The following is a 26,794-nucleotide window of genomic DNA, read 5'->3' as shown; positions in this document are numbered from 1 at the left end:
ATAATAAGGAGAACAGTTTTAAAAAAAAATGTCTATCCCGCCCCAACCTTTTAATGCATATGCCTTGCTCAAGTCAGCTTACAGTTTTAATAAATAATGCTTTTAAAGGGTTAGACTAGGACCAGGGAGAGCTGGATCCGAAACCTCCACTCAGCCATGAAGTTCACTGGATGCTCCTGGGCCAGTTATTCTCTCTCGCACTAACCTACCTCACAGGGTTGTTGTGAGGGTCCCATATGGAGGGGAGCGGGGAGAACCCTGCACAGCACCCAGAGCTCTTGGGAGAAGGAAGAGGGTAGAAATGTACTCAATAAAATGTTTCCTGCCAGTACAGTCAAGAAAATGACATCTTGCCATCAACTTGCTTTGAGCCGCGGTCTTTTTCCTGCCATCCTTTTAGCTGGAGAAAATGCTGGGGAGGGAATCTGCGTGCAAACCTCTGAGCAATATCCCCCCCCCTTCACCGGTGCTGCCCCCCTCCCGACACCTCACCCCCCCAGGTCCCCCCACCTCCTTAGCATTCACCGGATCCTTCTCAGCTTCCCCAAAGAATGGGATGGAAAGGGAGCCCCCCCCCCAGTTCCCACCCCTTTGTGTCTCTGGGCAGGCAGGCGGGGTCTCGCCCAGCGCCTGCGTGAGAAAGAGAAAGCAGCGGCGAGAGGAAGAGGTCGCCGCGCGGGGGCCCCGCTGCAGCCCCCCCCCCGCCGGACGCAGAAGAGAGCCGCGTGTCTGCAAGAGGTCCCCGCCGGACCAGGCACTGGATCTTCCGGGGGGACTCGACCCCAAGGGGGAAGGGAGGCTGCGCCCCTTCCTGGGTGGGGGTGGGGGTTGGGGAGAAGATCCTCCACCACTCGCTTCCTGCCCCCCCGCGGGTGCGATCCGCAGCCCCTCCTCGCCTGCAAGGCAGCTGGTAAGTGCGTTAGGGGCTGGAGTCCCCTCGGGGAGGGCGCCCACGTGGGAGCTGCGGAGCGCAAAATGCATTGGGGGTCCCGAGGATGAAGGGAGCGGGAGGAAAACGTCCGGGGGAGGGAAGCCCAGCCGGGGGCGAGGGGTGGGGAGAGAGGCAGCCAAGGGCAGCGAGGCGCCCCCACACACAAGTTGACTGGCCCATTTGGGGCCCGTCCAGGAGAGCTCCATCCCGTTACGTTCCCCCTCCTCTCTCGGAAGCCAGCCAGGAAGCCTCAACAGCGCCGGCCTGGGAGAGAAGAAAAGACTGCAAGACCCGGCCCCTGGGAATATGGAGGCATCGAAACCGGTTTGAAACTAGTTCACCTCTGGAGCCCGGAAAGAGCAGAAGGGAGCTGCTCGTGGGCCTTCGGGGTGGGGGTGGGGTGAAGCAGAGCTGGGGCTGATGGGCTGGAGGGGAGTGGGGAAGGTTGGTGCGGGGCTAGAGATGCTCCATCCCCTGGCCCGGTTGTAAACCGTGGATGCTGGGGGCTAATCTGACTGGGGAGGCGGAGGGCAGGTCTGCAGAGGCGGAGCCACAGGGTCACGAGAGGCGGAGCCAAGGGGATCATAGAGCCATAGAATAGTAGGGTTGGAAGGGGCCTACAAGGCCATCGAGTCCAACCCCAAAGTGGACCCAGCGGATGAAGACCAGTGGGCGCTACTCCTGATGGCCGTATGCTCCCTCCGGTATCAGGCACTATGCCTATGTACACCATTAGCTGGGAGTCATGGGTGGGAGGGTGGTGCTGCACTCATGGGGGTGTCTCCACGGGCCGTTAACTCTGTGGGGGCTGTGTGTGGAGGTCGGTAGGGATACATGACGTCGTGGCCATCCCACAGCCACCCCAGAGCTTATTGCAGAAAAACCGGATTTTCTGAGACTCGTTATAGTCCCACTTTTCCTCTTCATGTTTCATCCCCTGCATTTGCTTCGGTAGGATCACCCTGCCCATGGGGCTGTCTCTCCCCTGGCCATAACCTCACTGACCCCGGTCAAGGGGTGTTTCCCCCAAAGCTTTCCCTCCGTCTTTTCCTGACGTCTCACCATTTTGCAGCTGGCTCAGGAGCGACCAACTTTGAAAAACCCGTTCACTTTAAAGTGCAAAATCAAACGCGAAGCATCTGCTCCCACTCCAGCCTGAAGCTCAGGCATGCAGTCACTCCCTCTCGGTCCATTGTCCTGGAACTGGGTGCCTACCATCCACACGTGATATTGCCCTGGGTTTGAATCACTATTACGTTTAAATGCAGCTGTGGGACCGCAAAGGCAAGGTTTTAATCATTTTAATCCTATCTATTGTTAATGCGCTAAATCGCTTGGTTGGGATATCGCATTTGCGTGCTCACGTGATCCCAAATTAAGCGCTTGTATTGTTGCATTCTGAGGTGCTAGAAAGTTCTAGCACCTTGGACCTCCACAGTCATAATGGCAGGGGTGTCAAGTTGGGCTTTGCACTGCCCAAATTCTGCTCAGAAGTTCCTACCGCATTAGCGAGCGGGAGCAGGGGGAATTCCTCCTGAATTTATAGCCCAAAGACTACAGAGCCCTACGGTTCTTGAGTCTAACAATGCCACTTCTTTCTGCCCCCAGGGCTTGCGTAACTAACCCGGGTTTCATGGCTTCGGCAGAGTCCGCCTGCAAGGGGCGTGGGGTATCGTGGAAGTACGAGGAAGTGATGGATCTACTGGACATATGGGGGGAGCAGAAGGTCCAGGAGCAGCTCCGCTCCAGCCACAGGAACATAGATTCCTATGAGCACATCGCCCGCCAGATGACCCTCCGGGGGCACAGACGCAGCGCCGTGGAGTGCAGGACAAAGACCAAAGGGCTACGGATGGAATATAGGAAGGTGGTGACGCAAAACTCCCGCTCCGGGATTGATGCCGCAACCTGCCCCTTCTACAAGGAGCTCCACAGCATCCTTCGGGGGGAAGCGACAATCCAGCCCAAGCGTGTCTGCAGGAGCATCACCATTCGCCGAACACCCGCTGCTCCACCAGCACTTCTGCCTGTCCAGGAAGGATCGGAGGAGCTCTTCACCCACGGCCTCCAGACTGTGAATGTGGAGGAATACATGGCGCCACCGGAGGAAAACATGGGTGAGTCCTCCGATCGACCATTTGTCCTCCCACCCACCCCCACCACACCGCCCTCTGAAAGCCCACCGCAGCGCACTTCTGTCTTTGCTCACGTGCAGAAATAGCAGATTCTGCGGAGGGGGAGACCCGGCCCGATCAGCCACAAGGTGAGTGGACGCCCACAGCCTGTGCTTGCGCATTCTGCAGCCCAGGGAGGCACCTTCATGTGAGACAGGTGCCCCTTCGGCAGTGCCGCACGCCCACCGCTACTGTAACCGCCTTTGTGTCGCACAGCCGCTACGTCGTCCTCTGCAGCCACAGACGTGGGTGAGACCTCGGAAGATCCTGCCCCCCAGAATGCTGATGGGTCCAGCCCAAAGAGACAGGCCCGCCCAGGTGAGCTCCGTGGTAGACCCGAGATAACAACATAACCCACATGCTCTTCCAGTTCAGACTCCAGTTTGCCCTTTCCTTCTCACTATTTGCCATTGTTCAGCGTGAACACGTGATCCTCCCGTTGTGTCTCGCAAGACCTGTGTGAGCTGTTGCCTGAAAATCCCACCGCCCATTCTCCCTGGGATACATTCTTACCCCAAGCGAAGCCCCTTGGCCGCGCCATGAAGCCCAAACCCCTTCTACGTTGGCTGCTGCCTTACCGACTGGGAAGAACCATTGCCAGCCAAGGATTTGACTTGGATTCCTGCATGGAGCTGGGGGTTGGACTCGATGGTCTTATATGCCCCTTCCTATCCTACTATTCTATGATCCCCACCCTGACCTTCTCCCTAGGGTGCTGCCGTACCGACAGGGAAGTCCCTTTGCTCTGCTATACGTGCGACAAAGTCCCCATAGCCACGACTGAGTGGATGACAGTAAAACTTTCTTACAGCAGCCCACGTTCCCCAGCTGACGGTTTCTGGGCAGGGCTGAACGCTGGGTTTTGCTGCTGATCCTCCTTGGCATGTAGGCTGGTCATAGTCTCAGTCACGGCGGTGAGCTTGAAATTGCAGGCAGCACTGTGTTTTACTGTTGGGTGCTGCTTAAACCTCTGCCTTGCACGTTTCCTGCTCGAGTGTGGGGCGCGACTCGGACCATCTTCCAAGAAAGACTCCCCATGAACAGAGAAGTGCATTCGTATGCCACTCTCCAGCAGCTCCCTTTCTCAGTACACTATGGACGGTGGGCGTTGGGGGAACCCCAGGGAAGTGCCTCCCCCCGCATCAACCCAGGCCCCAATTTCCAGCTAGGCTGCTGCCTTAGTCCGACGGAAGTCCCTTTGCCCACCCCTTTGCCTGCTTCCCTTTCAACCCAAGCACCAACTCCCCCCCCCCCCAGGTGGCTGCCTCACCCCCAGGGAAGTCCCTCTCCCAAGCCATGTCTCCCAAACCATGTCCTTCTCCCAAACCATGTCTCCCTGTGTTGCCCGGCCGTGGGCGCTGAAAGGTTAGAGGTGCCAAGGTAGTGATAAATCAGATTCCAAGGTTTACTTACAAGGAGACTTTATTGAGTACAATCAGCACACAGGCGTATCAGACAGCTTCTCTGAATCCAGAGCCATGGGGTACAATGGGTTTTATACCATACATGTCAGCAATGAGGCAGCACGACACTAGCAAGCGCCTCCAGCGTTCATTCCCAGCATAGACTAGAAGTGTTTCGTTCTCAGCACAGCCACCTGCAGCTCAGCATAAACACACAGCTTCACTTCTCAGGCATGGCCTGATAAGGCTTTCTACTCATTAGTAAGGAAGGCGCTGAGAAGGCTGCTATCAGCCCTTTGAATCATCTGCACATGCTCAGAGGCTTACTAGCAAGGGAACTGCACCAATAATGATCTTAAGCAAGCATTATGGATCTCCAGGCCCCTCTAACACTATAAAGGACTTGGCTACGCTCCTGGGGCCAATACACTCCCAAACCATGTCCCACTCCCAAACCATGTCTCCCAAACCATGTCTCCTGACCATGTCCCACTCCCAAACCATGTCCCGCTCCCAAACCATGTCTCCCAAACCATGTCCCACTCCCAAACCATGTCTCCCAAACTATGTCCCTCTCCCAAACCATGTCCCACTCCCAAGCCATGTCTCCCAAACCATGTCCCTCTCCCAAATCATGTCTCCCAAACCATGTCCCTCTCCCAAACCATGTCCCACTCCCAAACCATGTCTCCAAAACCATGTCCCGCTCCCAAACCATGTCTCCCAAGCCATGTCTCCCTAACCATGTCCCGTTCCCAAACCATGTCCCGTTCCCAAACCATATCTCCCAAACCATGTCCCACTCCCAAACCATGTCTCCCAAACCATGTCCCTCTCCCAAACCATGTCCCACTCCCAAGCCATGTCTCCCAAACCATGTCCCTCTCCCAAACCATGTCTCCCAAACCATGTCCCACTCCCAAACCATGTCTCCCAAACCATGTCCCGCTCTCAAACCAACTACCCCCCAGGTGGCTGCTTCACCCCCAGGGAAGTCCCGCTCCCAAACTATGAACCCTAGCAACTACCACCCAAAAGTCTATAGACCGGGGGGGGGGGGCAGGGGGCATTGCATAAGCAACTACATGGGAAGACACTGGCACTCTCTGTTTCTCCTCCTTTTCCAGACCCCGGCATCCCAAACCACACCGCCACACTGTCCCCTGCAACTCGGCTAGCGATGGCCCGGAATCGGAGGACCGGGCGCTCTTCCTCGCTCGACATGGATCGGCTGCTACGGCACACCTCCGCGGAGAACGACCGGATGCTCCGGTTTCTCGCGTGCCAAGGCGAGCAAGCAGCAGCGGAGGAGGCGGCCTGGCGGAGGGACCAGCGTGCAGACGAGGCCGAGTGCAGGAGGGACCGACGCGCGCTCCTGGCAGCGATCGACAGGCAGTCGGACCTGCTGGAGACGCTGGTGGGAGCGCTCGTGGGGGAGCTGCGGAAGGGAGGGGCCCGGCGTGGTCAGGCCCACACAGAGGATGCGGCCCCTGACCTGTGCCGTGCAGTAGAGGGGGGTGAAGCCTTCCCTCTCGCCCTGGCTGCCGCTGATCTCCCGCCACCCCGGCAGCTTCCGGCACCCGACCCACTGGCCCACCACAGCAGGCATCCACCCCCAAGAAGTCCACTCTGCCCCGCCCGAGGGAGCACCCCCGGGTGAGGAACCCCACCCAGGCTGCTGCCTCACCACCAGGGAAGGCACTTCTCACTCCCACCCCCCAGGCCAAGCTCCCAGGCCAACCCTGGCTGCACCCTCTTCCAGGGAAGGCCCTCCCCGCCTCAGGCCAAGCCCTAATTCCCACCCAGCTGCTTCCTTACCCCCAAGGAAGGGCCTTTCCCCCACCCCTTGCTCAAGGCCCAACTCCAGCCCATGTGAGGGCACCAGCAGGGACGCCTCGCAAAGGAGGGGGATGGCGTGGTCAGGCCCACACAGATGATGCGACGCCTGACCTGTGTTTTGAGGTTGAGGAGGAGGAACCATTCTCACTCAGCCCGGCTTCCCCCGATCTGCAGCCACCGCACCTTTTCCCTGCCCCCGCAGCCGCTGGACCCCCACAGCAGGCATCCACCCCCAAGAAGGCCACTCTGCCCCACCAGGGGGAACAGCGCCGGGTGTGGAAGCCGAAGACATTCTCCCTCTCACCGCCCGCTTCCGTCTAGGCCATTCCCACCCCATCCCATCCTGTCCCAGGCTGCACCCCAATAAATGCTGGAAGGCAGGAAATTGCTTATTAATAAATGTTTTTTCTTTACTTACATAAATGAACTGAATTATCTTTATTGCTAAAAGCGGTCAGCCATCACAATGTTATATAATTAAAATAGAATGGAATACAAATAGGACAATAAACTAAAATGGAATACCGTAAAAATAGTAAGATACAGTAAAAATGGTAAACAGAAATACAAGCGTAACAAGAGTATAAAAATGCAAGTTCGCATTGATGTGGCTCAAAAGCTCCCCAACAGGATACCAGGCCGACACATATAATGGAGAACGAAATTTATATGTGCCCCACGTTGGGATGCATTATGGGTGGTTTTGGAGCCAAGCTCTGGAGTGACTTGCAGCCGTGGCGAATTTTGCAACCAGAGCAGTAATATGTACATTATTATCAGCCAAGAAAATACACATTTGATCAACGGGAGATCGATGAGATACAGAGCAGAGAATGTATTCAAGGAATTTTTGTCTAGGGAAGATATATAGAGGGCATCGTAGCCCTACATTTTAAATAAAATAGAGCATTTTAAAATTACAGTTGGGGGAAGCCGGGCTGGTGTCTGGAGGAATTGGGGGTGGGTGGCTTTCGATTGAGGTTGGGAGGGGGTCGAATATTTAGGGGGGAATACATAACAGATTGTAACGAAAAGGGGGGAGGGGAAGGGGGGGGCTCTATACAGAGGGTGGGGTTTCATAGAACCATAGAATTGTATTGTTATATTGTGGTTTTAATGTTTTTATATTTTATATTGTTTTACTGTGTGCTTGTTGGTTTTAATTTGGGCGGTATAGAAATTAAATAAATAACGCCATATGGTCGGAAGGGGCCTACAAGACCATCGAGTCCAACCCCCTCCTCAACGCAGGAAGCCTGATTCCCAAGCGGTCTCCATCCAAGTACTAACCAGGGCTGACCCTGCTTAGCTTCTGAGATCAGACGAGATCGGGCACATCCAGCCCTTGGCTCGTTCTTGCACATATCCACATATTTACAGTGTGTGTGGGCGGGTAGATTCCGCCTCACATGTGGGGGTGGAGGGGGGTGCTTGCCAGGCTGGCTGTGCAGCTGTGTGGCCACGTTGGGCTCCCCCCCCGCTACCACCGTCTTCCCCCGCCCAGGTGGCTGCTGCAGCTGTTTGAGGGCTGCCAGCCGTCCTGCCACATGGGGCCCTAGGGAAAAGGTGGGAGGAAGGAAGGCTGGCGCATGGCGTCATTCACGATTCTTCAGAAAGTTGACATGCCCCCCTGGAACTCGCGGGCAGTCCTGATCTCCAGAACAGTCTGGAGGATTTGGCGCAGGAGCCCTGCGGGGGCTGCTGCTGCAGGGTGGCCACCCTGCCCATGTTGCACTGCAGGGCGGTTGCCGCCTCCCCCGGGGACTGCCTGACCCTCCTGTGCAGGTTTGGGTGGCGGCAGCTCCCCCGGCTGCCCCCGCTGGGCTGGCGGCTGAGCCCTGGACGGAGGCGGGAATTGCGGCCTGCCCTGGTCAGGTTGGGGCGGTGCTGTGGGGAGACAGTACATCGAGGTCCAGACGTTGGCCTTCCAAGTGGGGGGGTCACCATAGGGGTCGCACCCAGCTTCCACCCCAAGAGACTCACTTAGCGGCAGATTCCCCCAGTCGCCAATCCCCCACACCAAGCACAGCCCCTGCCTCTGCCCTAGGCCGCTGCCTTACCCTGAGGCAAGTCGCCTTCCCTCCCATAATCTCCAGCCTAACCTACCCCCTTAGCTGTCTTAACCCAAGGGAAGTCAACTCCCTCACCCATCATCCCCAACCTCCACCTCTCCCTATGCTGCCATCTTTCCTCCCATAGCATTCCCTCTCCCCACCCATCGCCCCAAGCCCCCACTTCTCCCTAGGCCTGCCTGGGCTGCATCCCTGAGCATCAGCGTCCTTCTGAGCAGCAGATGGTCCATGGCCAGGCAAACTTCAATCACGATTTTTCCAGCTGTTGTTCTGCCCACGCCAAACTGATGAGCAACCTTCCTGTGCATGCAGGGATTAGCCAGGCATCATATGCAAATGGCCACGTCTTTTACCACTGGAATTGGCTCCCCCATATTGGTGGTTTGCTTTTCCAGTGCTGCCTGGGGAACTTCCGCTATTTCATAGAATCATAGAATAGTGGGGTTGGAAGGGGCCTACAAGGCCATCGAGTCCAACCCCCTGCTCAAGGCAGGAGTCCAAGTCAGAGCATCCCTGACAGATGGCTGTCCAGCCTCGACTTGAAGGCCTCCAGTGTGGGAGAGCCCACCACCTCCCTAGGTCATTGGTTCCATTTCCGTGTTGCTCTAACAGGACGTTCTTCCTGATGTTCAGCCGGAATCTGGCTTCCTGCAATTTGAGCCCATTCTTCCATGTCCTGCACCCTGGGATGATCAAAAAATGATCCTGGCCGTCCCCTCTGTGAAAGCTTTTCAAGTCCTTGAAGAGCGCTATCCTATCCTCCCCCCAGTCTTCTCAAGGCTAACCATGCCCAGTTCTTTCAGTCTCTCCTCAGAGGGCTTTGTTTCCAGTCCCCTCATCATCTTCATTGCCCTCCTCTGCAGCCTCTCCAGTTTGTCTGCATTCTTCTTTAAGTGTGGTGCCAGAACTGGACACAGTACTCCAGATGAGGCCTAACCAGTGCCGAGTACAGGAGAACTAGTACTTCACATGATTTGGAAGCTATGCTTCTATGAATGCAGCCCAAAAGAGCATTTGCCTTTTTTGCAGCCACATCACATTGTTGGCTCATCTTCAGCTTGTGATCGACAACAATTCCAAGATCCTTCTCGCTTAAAGAGGGTCCCCCGGGTCATCCTGAAATTGGCAGTCCACTGCTTATCATCCCACATTTGGAGAACAACGTTCTCCCACCAGTAACGCCAGCACCGACGCTCTGTCGTTTGGCCATGCAGAATGCAGCAGGGTTCGCCTTCAAGTAGAGCCATAAGGCCGCTCTCTTCCTATGCCTGCTCCTCGTACCCCTTCTAAGCTTCTTCAAGCGGGACTCTTAGTCCCGCAAGAGCCGCAGAAGGAGGAACATCGCCCTAATGTTGGAGACTAACATGCAGATTGCACAGATGCACATCTTCAGGCAGTGAGGATCCGTGATGGAGTAGCTGCTGTGCAGGTGAGCCAGAAGTTGCCCCACATCTGCATACAACTGGAAGCTACCTATGTGGGAGATGTTCCCGGAGGGAGCATTCAGAGCAGTGATGTACTGCAAGGGGGTTTACTGAAAGTGCATCCTAAGGAATATAGGCACCCTTAACATACATGGATCTATCTCCCTGCCTTTAAGTCATTGCAGGGCTATACATTGAGCTCTAAATACGCCACCGAAGGCACCAGATCCTAATACGCGTTAAAGCGAAATAGCGTTTTAGGTGGCTGTAAAACGAACACTGATTGCACAGGTCCTAGCATATAACACTGACTGAAACCTCACGTCACATCCCAACCCACAGAGCACTAAGAAAAGCATCCCATCCCACAGAGCATTACGGAAAGACACAAACACAACCCAGTGCGTTACTGCCATTACTTTAGAAATGGGGATGCGCTATCATGCGTTAAGTAAACCCCTAATGCGCAATAGCGCACCCCTGCAAAACAGGTGTTGCTTTCAATGTTGGAAATGCGCAGTAGTGCCTTAACACAATTTCTTGCCATTGATATGCTATTGCACTTTTAAGTCCCTTTTTCAAATTTAAAAAAAAAAGGCAGGAAGATGGTGGACACCCTGGGGATGGTGGGGTAAAAGGAGCGGAGCAGAAGGGGCAGATGGAGGTGGGACTCTGCTAGAGGAGGAGGCGGGAACAAGGGTGGTGGAAGAGACTCCACCCAGACCCCACCCAGACTCCATCCAGCAACCAGCAAAATAATTTGCAATGAAATGTATGTAACCAACACAGAGCCCCACGCTACCCTGCCCACAATCCGGGAGTTTGACCACCTGGGTGGGCTGGAAAGGGAACAGATCTGACAGCAGAAGAATCACAACAAAATGGCCAGTGAGGCAAACCCGAGGCTGTGGAAACATCCCCCCCCCCCATGTCCTGCTTGTGGGTTTTCCATGGGCATCTGGTTGGCCACTGTGTGAACAGAATGCTGGGCTAGATGGACCCTTAGTCTGATCCAGCAGGGCTCTTCTTATGTTCTTAAATAACTATTATATTCCTTCCGTGTTCTTAGTCTTTGAATCCCCAACATTACATAAACAGAAAACTGAGGCACAAAACATGCAAAGGGTGGGGGGATCACATAGCCACACAAAAGTATTCCTTTGGACGCCTTTCTCCTGCTCCAGCAATGACTCCCTTTGCGCAGAGAATCAAGTGACTTCAGGATGATGGGTTGGGGGAGAGAATCTGCGCAGCCATGACAACAATCTCAGACCCACACAGAAAAGCAGCCTTTGGAACAAGTTCTGAAAATATCCAAACATCCATGCCTTTATATATCCATCATACCTGCCCAGAGGGAAACATAGGTCAGGATTCAGGATCTTCCTATGGGCAGGTAGCCTATGTTTCCCTATGGGCATTCAGGTGGTCTTGGAGGAGACTATTTGGATCCCACATTCCCTCCTGGGTTTGTGATAGAAATGGCCTTGGTCATCCTAGCAGATGACGTCCGCCACAAAGTGGTATAGGGAAATTCAACCCTCTTGATTCCTTTGGACCTCTGAGCACCTTTCTATATCATCCTTTTGGATCTATTACCTCCTTTTACACTGGGTTGCTCAGTTTGGTTATTGATTTTTTTTTTTTAACCAGATATAAAATGCATTTTGAGCTGCTCTGTCTTATCATATTTTTGTGAGTCGCCTGGTAAGGGCTGGAGGCTTTCCACACTGCAGCAATCCAGAGATGTTTTAAACCCAGGGGTGCTAGGAAGAAGCCACCTTGCCCATGTATGTGGCTTGACTTCTTCTGCTTTAGTCATCCCTGGCTTCGTTGCGTGACGTCCAGACCCAGAACTCTGGCTTGCCTCCCGCTACACTAGCTAATTAACTCTCCCTCGTAACCAGACTCTAATTGCACAGGGCTGATTAAAGGATTCTGGAGGGATGTGTGTAAAACTAACGTAAGAAGATGTCTATATTTTACTTCAGAATCTACTCCTTACGGCCAGCGTAGGCAAAGGAGTGCCCATGGAGCGGAGTTGAGTTGAGTGTGTATGGTGTGGTGAAAACCAGTGTGCCGTATTCCTTAGAGTGTTGGACTGGGGCTCAGGAGATCCGGATTCTAGTCCCCACTCGGCTGGGTCCGGGAGATAGGCTCATTATCTGTTCTGGACAGGGTTGCACGCCCTCTGAAAGTTCAGGTTCATAGTCTGGGGGTACTCCAAGATCCATCATTGTCACTGGAGGCCCAAGTGATCGCAGCGGCTCAGAGTGTCTTTCACCAGCTTCGGCTGGTTCGCCACCTACAGCCTTCCCTGGACAGGGGTAGCTTGGCCATGGTGGTACAGGTGTGAATCACCTCAAGCCTGGATTACTGCAATGCGCTCAATGTGGGGCTGCCCTTAAGGCTGCTCTGGAAGCTGGAGCTCGTGCAGAACGCAGCAGCTTGGCTGTTGTCAGGAGCTGTCCCTTTTCAGCATGCAACTCCTCTGCTGAGGGAACTGCACTGGCTGCCTGTTCGCTACTGGATCAGGTTTAAGGCGTACAAAGCCCTAAGCAGCTTGGGACCAGGATACCCGAGAGAGCGCCTTCTTCTTTCCCAACCTGCCTGGTCACTGGGGTCATCAGACGGCATGCTCCTGGTGGTTCCACATGGACCCAAGGCCTGGCTGGACTCCACCAGGAAAAGAGCCTTCAGTGTGGTGGCCCCCTTCCTGTGAAACTCCCTGCCTTCAGAGGTCAGGCAGGCACCAAAGTTGTGTTGCTTCCAGCGCCTTCTGAAGACATTGTTATTTCAAGAGGGCTTCCTTGAGTGACCAGCAGCAGTTTATCAAAACTCAGTTTTATCAGAACTCGGTTTCTTCTTTAAAATATTAACTATTTTAACATGGTGTTCTTATTCTTTTATCTTATTTGCTGTTCGCCGCTCCAAAATCCTTGGATGTGGGGTGGTATACAAATATAGTAAATAAATAGATGATGTTCACTGTTGGCTTCACTGGCTAGGTTCTCACAATCAAGGAGGAGAAATCAGCTACAGTGGAACCCTAAAGCAGGCCATAGGTGTCGGGGAGCTTGGTACCCACAGCAACAAGCTTCCCTGCCCAGGTTCGCACATCACAAGGTGTGGTGCCTGGGGTTATTATGCCCAGGATGTGACTGCTGTGGATGGGGAGGGGAATATAAGCCAGCGTGGCTCATAATACTAGCTCAAAGTGGGCTAGATGAAACAACGATCCGGTGGATCCACAGTTGGCTACAGAACTGGACTCAAAGAGTGCTTATCAATGGGACCTTCTCAAACTGGGGAGAGGTAACGAGCGGGGTACCACAGGGCTCAGTCCTGGGCCCAGTGCTCTTCAACATTTTTATTAATGACTTGGAGGAGGAGGTGCAGGGAATGCTGATCAGATTTGCAGATGACACCAAACTGGGCGGGATAGCTAATACCTGGAAGACAGAAACAGAATTCAAAGTGATCTTGATAGACTGGAGCGCTGGGCAGAAAACAACAGAATGACATTTAATAGAGATAAATGCCAAGTTCTGCACCTAGGAAAAAGAAACCAAATGCACAGTTACAAGATGGGGGATACGTGGCTCAACAGCACTACAAGCGAGAAGGATCTTGGAACTGTTGTCGATTACAAGCTGAAGATGAGCCAACAATGTGATGTGGCTGCAAAAAAGGCCAATGTTATGTTGGGCAGCATTTGGAAACATAGCTTCCAAATCCTGGGAAGTACTAGTTTCCCTCTACTTAGCACTGGTTAGGACTCATCTGGAGTACTGTGTCCAGTTCTGGGCACCACACTTGAAGAAGGATGCAGACAAACTGGAGGGGGTTCAGAGGAGGGCAACAAAGATGATCAGGGGACTGGAAACAAAGCCCTATGAGGAGAGACTGAAGGAACTGGGCATGTTTAGCCTTGAGAAGACTGAGGGGAGATAGGATAGCGCTCTTCAAGTACTTGAAAGGTTGTCACAGAGGGGAAGGCCAGGATCTCTTCTCGATCATCCCAGAGTGCAGGACACGGAATCATGGGCTCAAGTTACAGGAGGCCAGATTCCGGCCGAACATCAGGAAAAACTTCCTGACTGTTAGAGCAGTATGACAATGGAACCAATGACCTAGGGAGGTGGTGGGCTCTCCCACGCTGGAGGCATTCAAGATGAGGCTGGACAGCCACCTGTCAAGGATGCTCTGACTTGGATTCCTGCATTGAACAGGGCGTTGGACTCGATGGTCTTGTAGGCCCCTTCCAACCCTACTATTCTATGATTCTATCTCCTCCAAAATTGTGCTAACCAGGTCACTGTCTCAGCTAAACCTACCTCACTGGGCTGTTGTGAGAATGAAATAGAGAGGGGCAAGTTCACATAAGCCACCTTGGGTTCCTTGGAGGAAAAAAAGGCGGGATATTATTATTAATTGCATTTCTATACCACCCCCTAGCCGAACCTATATGGTTATAAATAAAGGTAAGGAATTTGCCATTCTAGGCCAATCCCTTCTGTTCAGGTTGGGTTCTGGGCACTATGGGGTTAAAAATAATACAAGATTGAAATAGTTGCAGTCCTAAAATATTGTTCTCAAGTGTCTCTGACCCATTCCAGTGTTTTTGGCATGGCTTTTTTAAATGTAGGGGTCATTATGGCCCATTCTTTGCCATTCCCATTTTATTTAGTATTTTATTTAGTCCCATTTTTTTTAGCAAATGTATACCCTGTCCATTCTCCAAGGATGTTTCGGTGACGTGCAGCATTCTCTTTCCTTCCGCTCCATATGTAATCTTCAAAACAGCTCACCCAGGTCCAGCCCTGGGCAGGATGGGTATAAACCATACTGGGAGGGCGGGGATTTTAATCACTCCATCCCTGCCCTGTTTGGGAGAATTTGGGGAGAAATAGGGGTGAGGGAATGAGGGTTTGAATGTGCTCCTCTTCTCACCCTAATTTTACACACATCCCCCCAGAATCTTTAAAGCAGTATTGTGCAATTTAAGAGTCTGCCAGTGGGGGAGAGATAATCAAGGTCCTTCATTTCTGCTCCAGTTAACAACAACAAAACACCATATTATAGAATAACAGTTGCAGCAGCAAAGCATGTTAGAGACAAAGGAATCAAACCAGACAATTAAAAATCCAAAGGACATAAACAGTGGTTTGGAACATTAAAATCATGGATTTGTAAATGTCCTGCAAAAATAAATTGAGTCTTGTCCTGATAGTCAAGGAGGAACCAGGCGAGCATCTCTGAAATTTGCCTCAGTAGCCCATGATGAAGGTTGTCATCTGTGATCCAAAGAGTGATTCTTGGAGAAGGTGTGGAGAATTTGTCTTGCCAAGGGATTCTATACTGTGAGAGTTCAGTGCTTAGCATCGTCCTAGACCACCAGACAACCACTCCAGTTCAATTTCCAAAGAACCAGGTTCCACCAAGAAAATGAAGGTTCACTGAATTCTGGTATTGGCAAGAAATATTCTTCTTAAAATAGGACTCTGAGATCTGGTGTGTCTTTTTATCTTTTCCATCAAATCTCAAGCGATCTTTACATGATCTTAAAATCCGATACAACAGCTTAGACCACATACAAAAATACAAAGTTGTAACAAGCACATCTCCTTTAAAAAATCTTTAAAGAATTTATTTTAGGAATGGAAGGCAAGCTGAACAGTGTAACCATTAAGTATTATTATTATCATTAAAATTATTCCCAGCAATGCTTTGAGAATAATACATTTATTTCATATCCCTAAAGAAACATACTTCATTTCAGGTCACATCTGCATTGTCCTCCGCAGCCTCAGTTTTCTTTGCAAGCTTAACCCTGACATGTCATTCAATTCTTTTGACTTTTTAAAATGCTTTATACCATCTTCACTGATTTGCAACATAAGCAGAACCTATTATACCAAACCAGACCTCTTTCCTTCTTACTTCTCATCAGAAGCCCATCTTATTTTTTTTCCTGACTTTACATGGGAATAGGGTCCGACCTTGTTTTTCCCACGTCACTCGGCATAACAATAGCAGGTGCAGTGGTTGGTGAAAAGTTACAGCATGTCAGCTTTACTAGAACCAAACCAGATTCAAACTCCACATGTGAATACATTTTAATATTTCCTAAACTCTATTATGAAAGTTGTTGCTTATGGGAGAGTTAGAGAACATGTATTAGGATGCATATTTTCAAAGGGGCCTATTATGCAGATAGGTGCAACATTCCAAGACCCTTATATTAAAGTCCAAAGACTTTGGGGCTAAATATTCATCAAAAGGGGATTAAGCGTACATAGTAGCTCTTACTACACAAACTGTATTCCGTCACCTTAGAGGATGCATTTTTTAGTATGCACACACCCATACTTTTCAGAGTGCACTATTGTATGTTTCCATTCCCTGTGTTTTCACAACCACCACCCATGTTGCTTGAGTGAGTTAGGGAGCAATCCGATGGCTGCTAGTCAGCGGCTATATGGCCATAGGATATGTGGTTTTCCAGGAACCGACCTTCCTCCCTTTCTGCACTGCCTTGCAGGCAGCATGGAACGGCCCCGCGCTCTAAAGAGGAGCATGGAGCAGCCAAAACGGGGCATTTCGGGGGGCGCTCTGAAGCAGGGAAGGCAGAAATGCCGGTATGACACATCCCATGTGTTGTCCAGCAACCTCCTCCCCCTCTCCGCCTTCCTGTGGCTAGACAGCCGAAATCCGAAAGATCCCCTCCATGCTGCTCCTGCCCTGTGTGGGATAGGTGGTTGCCACCGAGTTTGGAGGTCGGCCTGTCCCCATAGGATTGTGCCCTTATTTCTCTATCTTTATATGTGGGTGTTATTGGTCACCAGGTGGGGTACTTGTAGCATGGGATGGTAGCTTCAGTTGCATGATGCCTTCAGTTGCATAGGCTCCATGCGCCTATTCCACTGAAGAGGGGAAAAGCACCATGAATCTTAACTATGCAGCTGTTAGTAAGCTACCGCTTACTTTATCTCCTGAGTTAAAAGGCAATGTGTGGGAGTATTTTACACTATATGTAAATGGGAAATGTTTTTCTCAGTGGTTATGGGAATTTTAACATTCATATATAAAAAGGTTTTATGAAATTTTGTAATATAGGAACAGGGTGTTATCTGGAAGACAGTATTTTTAATGTAAATGTTTGGTTCGATCTATAGGTCCTGAGGAAGGAAGCATTCCGAAACGCATCGAGTGCAATACCTTCCATTTTCTTGAGCACCACAGCTTGTCTCTCCCTTCTTCACCGTTATTCCTGTGAATTCTGGGACTTGGTTCCACCATTCTGCTACTGACAGCCATCCAGCTGCAAAGAAGGGGTACAGCTGGAATGATCCACAGCACAGGACACCATACGATTGGCCTACTGCCTAAATAACACATCTGATAAGGCGTGGCTCTTAACAGCTCTAATTTCCCAGAGTACTGGAGTCTGAGTGAACACAGAAACCAATCAACAGAGAAGTTAAGCTGAACACTGATTATTTTTAATTGAGTAGCCTTTCTCCTGGGCTTGAACCTTTTAGAAAGGCTGCACTCTGTTTGAAGATCTTCCCACATTGCTAGGATTTACAGATTCTGCCCTAGATATGTTTCTTGATGCAGTTTCATGCATTTGCAAACATGGAAGCTCTTTCCACAGTCTGAGCATTGACAGCGCTGCGCCTCAAGGTGAATCCTTTGATGCCTTTTAAGGCATATATGGAGAGTGAAGCTCGTTCCACACGCTGTGCATTGATGAGGTTTCTCCCCTGTGTGGATTCTTTGATGGGTTTTGAGGATTGAGCTCTGGCTGAAGCTCTTTCCACAATCACAGTATTTATAGGGCTTTTCTCCTGTGTGGAATTTTGATAGCATTTACAGGGCTCCTCTGTGTGAATTTTTTGATGCCTTTTAAGGCCTGCACTCTCACTGAAGCTCATGCCACACCCTGAACATTTATAGGGCTTCTCTCCTGTGTGGATTCTGTGATGGGCATTAAGTTGTGAGCCCTGACTGAAACTCTTTCCACATTCTAAGCATCTATAGGGTTTCTCACCTGTGTGAATTCTTTCATGCAGTTTAAGGGTTCTGCTGCTAAGTAAAATCCTTGAGCACTCAGAGCATTTATAAGGCTCCTCCCCTGTGTGAATTCTTTGATGGGCATTAAGGTGTGAGCCACGACTGAAACTCTTTCCACACTCTAAGCATCTATAGGGTTTCCCACCTGTGTGAATTCTTTCATGCAGTTTAAAGGTTCTGCTGCTAAGTAAAATCCTTCCACACTCAGAGCATTTATAAGTCCCCTTCCCTGTGTGGATTCTTTGATGTCTTTTAAGGTGTGAGCTCCGATTGAAACTCCTTCCACACTCTAAGCATTTATAGGGCTTCTTGCCTGTGTGGATTTTGAGATGGGCCTTAAGGTTTGAGCTCCGATTGAAACTCTTCCCACATTCTAAGCATGTATAGGGCTTCTCCCCTGTGTGGATTCTGAGATGGGCATTTAAGTGTGAGCTCCGATTGAATCTCTTCCCGCACTCTAAACATTTGTAGGTCTTCTTGTTTGCATGAATTCTTTGATGTGTTTTAAGGTGTGTGCTAAGAGTGAAGCTTATTCCGCACTCTAAGCATTTATAGGGCTTCTCCTTTATGTGAATTCTTTGATGTCTTTTAAGGTTTGAACTCTGACTGAAACTCTTTCCACACTCTAAGCAAATATAGAGCTTCTCCCCTGTGTGGATTATTTGATGTCTTTTAAGGTGTGAATGCTGACTAAAACTCTTCCCACACTCTAAGCATTTATAAGGCTTCTCGCCTCTGTGAATTCTTTCATGCACCTTAAGGTTTGTGCTGTTAAATAAAACCTTTCCACATTCAGAGCACTTATAAGGCTCCACCCCTGTGTGAATTCTTTGATGGGTTTTAAGAGCTCTGCTCTCACTGAAGCCATTTCCACACTCAGAGCATTTACACGGCTCCTCCCTTGTGTGAATTCTTTGATGCAAGTTAAGGTCTGAGCTGCAACCGAATTGACTTTCACACTCCGGGCATTCAAACGTTTTTCCTTTTGTGTGAGTTCTTTGGCATTCAAGAAGGTTTATCTCCTCAGTGAAATTCTTTCCACACTCAGAGTCTTTCCACGGTTTCTCTCCACTGTAAATATTCCTTTTGTTTGCCTCAAAAGATTCTTCTGGTATTGGACATTCATGGAAGACAGCCCCTTCAAACAACCTGGATTTATTTCCTGCCTTCTCTTTAACTTCAGTTTTCATTCTCTGCTGTTTGCCATTTTTATTGCTCTCCTTCCCATCAGCTGAAAGAAGAAAAGGAGAACAAACCCAATTAGTTGCTATCATGAATATCAGAGTAGCGGGGAGGAAGAATCCTTCCAAATATATTAAATAGCCTCTGATAATTAATACAGCTGACATTGGGACTGCAATGAACAAACCCTGGGTTATGAGTGTGGCTTTTCAGGGAAGAGGCAAGCCAGAGTTCCAAGTTTGGACATCCTACGAACCAAGCCAGGGATGAACCAAGTGGAAGAAGTCAAGACACAGACACTAGCAAGGTGGCTTGCTCCTGGCACCCCTGGGTGTAACACATCTCTAGATTGCTGAGATATGCAAAACCTCCCAGGCGGCTCACAAGAATACGTAAGATGTTAGGAGAGAATAAACTCATAGGAAAGCTAGATAGCACCCCCAACATTCATTTCATTATGCAGGTCAGGTTTTTTTAAAAAAGTAATGAAACAGAGCTGGGGTGCTCTGAAGGATATAATGGCTGTTATAAAAGCTCTCAGAGATCCCCAAAAATCTTCCCATACCAGTTCCTGGCATACGTCATCCACTAGGGTGACCGAGGCCATTTCCATCACAAACCCAGGAGGGAATCTGGGATCCAAATAGTCTCCTCCAAGACCATCTGGCATTGAGAGGCCACTCTGCTCTCCCATACCTTGGCTCAAAGAGGCAGGTTATGGACTGGGAGGTAATTATCACAGTTTCTTGGGTCCAGGCTTGGTTTCTTTAACAAAGGCTGCACCACTGAATCCTTGAAATGAGTGGGGACCATGCCCCCTGTCAAGGTGGAATTCATCACCTCCAAATTCCCTACGCCCATCCTGGCTGCTTCTATTATTCAAGAAGGGCACGGATAGAGGGAACTGGTGGAAGGCCTCATCCCTCCAAGGAAATGACCCACATCCTCAGGTTGCACATGCTGAAAAATACCCCAAACAAGAATGCGTCCTAGCCGCGTTCGTCACTGACTTCGTCAGAACCGTGGCATCGAAGTTGGTGTGAATAAGAGCCATTTCTCCCTCAAAGCACACAGCACACATACTGTATCTCAGGAGGCTTCTGAATCTGCCCTAGTCCGCTCTACTGTGCCTCCACCACGGAGATCATTAACCACTGGGAAGGAGCGGTGGGGCTCAGAATCTCTTTCCTGGTGCCCATCAGACCCCTTGCTATGTCGCCAGGGTGCCCCGTGACCTTCCGATTATTCAGTTCATTGAGATTGGCTGTGCCAGGGGGTTTGCAAATAGCGGTGGTACAAATTATCACCAACACCGCCACCGCCGCTGCTATTATTATTATTATGATTATGATTATTATGATTATTATTAACATTGCCAAGGTCTCTGGGCAATTTACAGAAGTTAAAACATTAAAATACAATATGCAAAGTTTAAAAGCCATTTCCATAATAGCACACAGACAATATACACAAACAACATATAACTAAAAACAACTTTGAGCTGTCAGTCGTAACTGAAGACACATCCAGGACCGATTAAAACTCATCATGTGTTGCCTGCTGGAGTGTAATATTTATTGTCCATTGAAAAGTGGCACTTCTTTAACTCTGAAATGTGTCTGTATGCCAATCTCTGCTGGTAACTCATTGTTGTAAGCCAAGGTAAGCCAAATGAAACTTATTGTCCAGCCAAGGGCTTCAACGACTGAACTGCCCAAGATGGAGGATTTGGTGTTTGCTCGAGGAAAGGCACCAGGGAGGGACTGAGCAGCTGTGGGCCTTGTTTCTCCTCATGCTTTCGGCAGACACAAACTGTGGGAGGATTATTTACCTGCCCGGCGCTGGCCCATGCCGTCAGCGAAGGTGGAGAGAATTTTCCTAATGAATGAATTATTCCCCAGTTGTTTTATGTTCTCTTTGGAGACCACCTGTGTTGTAAATAGTAGTCTTTCTTATTAAACTTTTGACTTGAAGCATGTTTCTGGCAGGAGAAATCAGGGCTTGATAGACCTGACATATGGCCCCACCAGACCTCAGCACATACCTGCGGACGTCTCTCCTTCCTCAGAGTCCCCAAGAAATGGATCTTCCCCTTTTCTTTCCTGCCACGAGATGAGGTCCAATCTGGGAACCAGAAGGCCTTTTAAAGAGGGCAGAAATAGCAAAATTACTTCTGGCACTTCCCACTACGGCAAACATTCAGAGTGTCTGAACCCTCCCCACTCTATAAAGGCAAAGGTGTCCCCAACCAGTCGTGTCCAACTCTAGGGTGCGGTGCTCATCCCCGTTTCTAAGCCGAAGAGCCAGCGCTGTCCGAAGACGCTTCCGTGGTCATGTGGCCGGCATGACTGAACACCGAGGTGCACGGAACGCTGTTACCTTTCCCGCCGAGGCGGTACCTATTTATCTACTTGCAATTTCTTGCTTTCGAACTGCTAGGTTGGCAGGAGCTGGGACTGAAGACAGGAGCTCATTCCGTCATGCAGCACTCGGGTCTCGAACTGCTGACCTGCCGACCTTCCGGTCTTCAGTTCAGCGTCTTAACCACTAAGCCACCGCGGCCCCACTCTATACCAGCCCTAAAAAGGTCCAAAGAAGGATGCGATTGATATCCCCAGTGACATCCTCACAATGCTCTGATACAGACAAAGGAGAGTCACAATTCCACCTTCCGGGATGTGTCAACAAAGCAAAGAGGAAGCCTTACCCAGAGGGGCCGCATTCCTTACCCAAAGAAGCCAGGATCCCATGATTCTCCTCCATGACATCCCTGTGAAGAGCCCTCTGGCCTGGATCCAACACAGCCCACTCCTCCTCCGTGAAATGCACAGCCACCTCCTCAAAGGTCACCGGACCCTGAAAGGAGAGGAAGAAATCATGTTCTCTTTACACATAATGTAGCTATCCATGAAGACAATAAAGGTGAGGTGGTTGGAGGTTCTCCTTCAGAGTTCCAGAGCCTCAGGAGTGACATTCAAAGCCTTCCTAGCAGCCATCTTGGATAGGAGCAAAGGAAAAGGGGGAGATTCATCCAGGCCCAGAGAGCTGTGCAGGGGATAGAAGCAGCCAGGCCTCCCCTACCTGTTCTGGCTGCGCAGAAACTGATTCCACTCCACCACGAAGTGAAGGGGGCCTAGAAGGAGCCCCCAGTGTTAGGTCACTCCGTCTGCAGGTTGTTCCATTCCCTGTGAGGGAGACAAAGAAGATGGGAAGGTATTTTATCCTTCAAAAGCATGTGCATTTTAGTTACTTGAATGAAATCAATCTTTTTCCACATTTGCTTTGGGCACAAGTCAAAGTGCTTTATAGAAATTGTTTTCCACAAAGTCTGAATCTATTGAAACACAACTCCTTTTCTGAATATGTTAGAGAGAAGAGCCTCCCTCCCCCTCCCCGCCATGCTGAAATATGCCCCACTAACCCTTACCCAGGAAGCTGGGACCTTTGTCACCCTCCTGCAAGGTCTGCCTGAACAGTGGCCTCTGCGTGGTGTCCGAGGGGGCCTTCTCCGCTTCAGGGACGTCCGTGGCTGCTTTGGCGGATATCCCCTCCACCTGGAGAAGGGACGAGGAGCCCAGGCAGTGAAGGGGGAAAAGGATTAGGGAGGGAAAGAACTGGGGCAGGCAGATGTCACTGACGGTGTTTGCCAAACTATTTGCATTCAGGTCTAAATTTATGCTGCTTCCTAAGGCCTGCAGCTGTGCTTTTAGCAGGTGAGCACATACGGATTTGCACCAAAAATACATCCCAAGCATTAGAACAGGAGAAGAAAAATATATCCAAAACTCCCCCCTAAATCCAAATGGGAGGAGAGAGAGAAGCCCCAGACATTCCCTGATACCCAGCTGCTCCTACTGTAAACACAGAAGTTTGCTGCCTACAACCACTAACCCTGCTCTGCTGGGATGACTGTGCTGCTGGCGCCAGGCGGATTCTTTCCTTCCCTGCACCATCACAATCTCTTTCGGGTGCTTTGTGATCCCCTAAAGAGGCCTTGCTATACACATTGGGAACCTGTCGGATTTTTGAAGAAGGGGGGTGGGGGTGAGATGGGGACATCACTACCTTGACTGACATCCAGAAAATGTTGGCATACTGGTAGAGATTTTTAAGACCGCACTCCTCTGGAGCTATGATGAAATGCTCTCACCTGCTCCTTGTCCTCTGCCTGGCTCAGGAGGAACCCTTCTGCCAGGGCCACCGCCTGGGAACTGGTCTCCGCTCCACACTCCCTGACCCAGCTCTCCATCTCCGGGGGCAGGACAGCCAGGAACTGCTCCAGGACCACCAGGTCCAGCATCTGAGCTTTCGTGCGTCTTTCTGGCTTCAGCCACTGATGGTAAAGATAGTGGAGTCGGCTGCAAACCTCTCGGGGCCCCTCTGTGCCGTAGTAGCAAAACTCCTTCAACCGCTGGTGCTGTAAATGTGAGCTGTTCTTGCTCCCAGCCAGGTTCTCCTGCACTCCTCTTTCCCAGAGCTCCACGCTGCTCCCTTCCTGGATGATATGGGGGCCTTTTCCTGCCTCAGAGTCCGCCAAGTCTCGCTCTTCCATCTTCACTCTCCGCTGCCAACAGGAAGGATCTCCTTGCTTTGCTGCCGATTTCTTTCTTGAGGCCATGAGCGCCTGAATCTGATGCAAGTAGATCACCTATTACAAAGCTTGCGTGCCCCTCTCTCTCTGCATATATTACACTCACCACGGAAAAGGAGCAGTCTGGCTAAGAAAGGCAGGTGAGCACCGTGACTCAGAAGGACACTAGAGATGTGGGGTGGGAGTCGGGGGTCCTCCCTCCTGAGATGCTCAGACTCAAAGCTTCCCCTGGTCCTCAACCAGAGACGGCTCTCTGGAGGGGGCAGAGGGCAGAGCCCTGCCTGGCAATTTCCACCTCCCTCCTCGATCTCCCCCAGTTCCCAAAACAACTCAGACCCGAAGAGTGCAGGTTGCTACCGGATGCAGTAGCAACAGCCCAGCACGTTTCCTTTCCTCCTCTTCACGTCAGGAGCAGGGGAAACGTCCCAGTGACTAGGTTTCTGTGCTGCGGGGAGAGGAGGGCCGCCCCCTCCCATCACACAGCGCCGAAGCCCAGTGATCTGGACAGGGAGAAAGAGAGCAAACCGCCCCTTTCTCCCTGTCCAGATCACAGCGTTTCTGCGCCGACTGGGAAGCGGGGGGCTCCCTTCCTCACCGCACAGTTCCGTGTGTGCATATACTTTAAAATTAATTTCTGGTGCTCTGTGACCTTGCATATTTTGTAAAAGATGAATGCCACCTTAAAATCATGCTTTTTAAAAAATGGAATGCCAATAGAAATGGGGACTGGTCAATTAAAGAATGTCTCCTGGAGCAGTGCTGTTTTCAGGAGGCCCCGGAAACAGCTCAGTGCTGGTGCCTGCCTGACCTCCAGGGGCAGGGAGTTCCAAGGTTACGACATGCAAATGGATGCTCATGCTTTCCCCTGAGCAATCCAGCCCTTGCTTCCTATGAGATAGGCATACTCTGGGATTTTGCACCGTGCTGCTTCTGAGTCGGCCTGCTCTGGTGGGTGCTTTGTGCTGGATATGTAAAGACTGGATGCTTTCAGAACTTGTTCCGGTGCTCCAAAGGCTGCTTTTCCTGTTTTCACTATTATTGTTATTATCATCGTTGTTATGATGGCTGGGTGGATTCTGTCCTCCCACTCAGCATCCAAAGGTCACTTGATTCTCTGTGGAATGGGAATCGTTGCTGGAACAGGGGAATGGGGGTCCAAAGGGGTACTTTGGTGTGGCTGTGTGACCCCCGCCCCCTGCTGCCCTTTCCATGTTTTGTGCCTCAGTTTTCTCTGTCTGTGGAAGGGGACGCAACGACTAAGAAACTGGGAAGAGCCGTCCCGGATCGGACCCAGGGTCCATCTAGCCCGGCGTTCTGTTCGCACAATGGCCAGTCAGATGCCCGCGGGAAGCCCACAAGCAAGACATGGACGCAACAGCACCCTCCCACCCACATCCCCCAGCAACGGGTGCGCACAGGCTTACTGCCTCTGACGCTGGAGGTAGCACAGCGCCATCAGGACTAGCAGCCACTGCTCGAAGTCCACTGATCCCCGTGGCTCTGCTGACTCGCCCTCCCTCCCACCAGTCACACTGGCCACCGGCCACCACCGTTCACAACCGAATGGAGCGCCTGCAGCCCCCCCCCGCCCTCCAGCCCCCCCCCCGCCTGCCCCCCCCACCCCAAAGGCCTGCTAGCAGCTCCCTTCTGCTCTTTCAGTGCTCCGGATGTGAAGTAGCGTGAAACCGGGTTCGATGCCTCCACACCCGCAGGGATCTGGGTCTTCTCTTCGCTCCCCGGAAGGGGCCGCTGGGTGGCCCGGCTCCAGAGAGGGGAGGGGGAGATGGGGGTCGCCTGGAGGGGCCCCAATGGGCCAGCTGCCTGCTGGAGCGGGGTCTCTCTGTGCCTCCCTGCCCCTTGCGCCCCCTTGGCCCCCCCAGTCCCGCCACCCTGGGGGGCCCGCTGCGCTTGGCACTCACCCGCTCTCACCGGGGGGCTGCGGCTCCCATCGCCCCCGAACCCTCCCCGGGGAGAGGCGCGCCCTCGCTGTCGCCCGCGGCCCGGCCCCCCGGGGGGCCCGATGCCTGGAGAAGCTCTGCGGGGACACGCGGCTCTCCTCCGGGGCCTCCGGGAAGGGAGGCTGCAGCGGGGCTCCCGCGCGGAGACCCCCGGGCTGCCTCTCTCACCTGGGGGTCGCCCGCATTCCTAGGAATCCCGGGGGCTGCGGACGGGGGCTTCCTCCCCGCCCCGCCCCGCCCGTGGGGAAGCTGGGAAGGGCCTGGCGGGCGCGGGGGGCCGGTTCCCCCGGGGGCAGGCGCCACCCGGCCGGTGGGAGCGGGGGCTCGCGCAGAAGCGGGCCCGGAGATGCGCCCCCCGGCGAGCGGGGGCGGCGCCCTCGGGGACGCCGCTGCCCGGGAAGCGCCCGGACGCGGCTCTGCTTCGCCCCGCCTGGTCGCGCGCGCTGGCCGGCGTGGCCGGCTCGGCTCGGCTCGGCTCGGCCCGCCTCGCTCGGGGTCGCCGCCCCGGCCGCGCTCCCGGCGCGCAAGGCGCTGCGCGGGAGGTCCCGGGCGCGGGCGCTCCGCCGCTGCTCGCCGCGGCCCCGCGGAGACCCTCCGGGCGCCCCGGGGCTGCCGCCGATGTCCTGCCGAAGGGGCTCCCCCCGCGCCCCCATGGAGACTGCGCAACGGCCCCGCGAGGTGCGCGCGAGGGGAAGGGCCGGCCCAGGGGCGCCCGGCGCTGCGCGGGGCTTGGGTCCGGGCTCCTCGGCCCGCCCGACGCCTCGGGGGCGGCCGGAGAGCGGATCCCGCGCTCGGGATAACGGGGGCGTTTCCCGCGGGTCCGGACGGGCCACGCGGGGCCCTGCGATGGTGCGCGCTTCCCGCACGGCCCTAAGCTCAGGCCGAGGAGCGGGCGGGAAGGCGCACGAGCGCGCTCCTTGCAGCCGGGTGAAACCCTCCGCGCCTCCGCAGAGACGGTAGCTTGTAGCGTTCCCCCTCGGTTTAGAGCGCAGCAGTCGCGTCGGGCCTCGCCTCTTGCCATTAACACGTGCTTTCAGAACCTGTGAGTGCTTTCGTGTTCAGCTTCAGGTCACGGCACGTCTCAAGATATTTCCCCTTCCCTTTCAATTGCCCTGCAAAAACACCTTGTTTGAGTATGGCC

At 52.4% G+C, this 26,794-nt stretch overlaps 2 protein-coding genes across 5 annotated transcripts; one reads left to right on the top strand and one right to left on the bottom strand.

Moving 5' to 3' along the window:
• The first annotated feature begins 636 nt into the window (after window positions 1-636).
• On the top strand, window positions 637-6,876 carry LOC146356514 (uncharacterized). 2 transcript variants are annotated; one of them, XM_084841216.1, is made up of 5 exons: window positions 637-910; window positions 2,540-3,048; window positions 3,147-3,194; window positions 3,322-3,423; window positions 5,636-6,876. In XM_084841216.1, exons 2-5 carry the CDS (start codon window positions 2,565-2,567, stop codon window positions 6,166-6,168), a joined length of 1,167 nt encoding a protein of 388 aa, XP_084697342.1. In that variant the 5' UTR covers window positions 637-910; window positions 2,540-2,564; the 3' UTR covers window positions 6,169-6,876. The 2 variants fall into 2 exon arrangements, with proteins under 2 accessions (XP_084697342.1, XP_084697341.1); XM_084841215.1 differs by having other exon boundaries at window positions 3,120-3,194.
• Window positions 6,877-14,868: 7,992 nt separating this feature from the next.
• Window positions 14,869-26,753, bottom strand: LOC146356513 (uncharacterized). Of its 3 annotated transcripts, none has more exons than XM_084841127.1 (7): window positions 26,694-26,753; window positions 23,255-23,734; window positions 22,532-22,658; window positions 22,186-22,289; window positions 21,834-21,960; window positions 21,149-21,244; window positions 14,869-19,153 (listed from the first exon to the last, which is right to left on the bottom strand). In XM_084841127.1, the coding sequence occupies exons 2-7, from the start codon at window positions 23,720-23,722 to the stop codon at window positions 17,469-17,471; spliced, it is 2,607 nt and encodes an 868-aa protein (XP_084697253.1). In that variant the 5' UTR covers window positions 23,723-23,734; window positions 26,694-26,753; the 3' UTR covers window positions 14,869-17,468. The 3 variants fall into 3 exon arrangements, with proteins under 3 accessions (XP_084697253.1, XP_084697251.1, XP_084697252.1); XM_084841125.1 differs by lacking the exon at window positions 26,694-26,753 and adding an exon at window positions 25,615-26,162; XM_084841126.1 differs by lacking the exon at window positions 26,694-26,753 and adding an exon at window positions 25,822-26,162.
• Window positions 26,754-26,794: the final 41 nt, after the last annotated feature.

This window comes from Heloderma suspectum, chromosome 2 (genome assembly GCF_057233095.1).
Source record: "Heloderma suspectum isolate Gila_16-S chromosome 2, 16-S_ref, whole genome shotgun sequence".
NCBI lineage: Eukaryota > Metazoa > Chordata > Lepidosauria > Squamata > Helodermatidae > Heloderma > Heloderma suspectum.
Note: the sequence above shows the minus strand (reverse complement) of the source record. Positions and strands in the feature narration are given on the sequence as shown.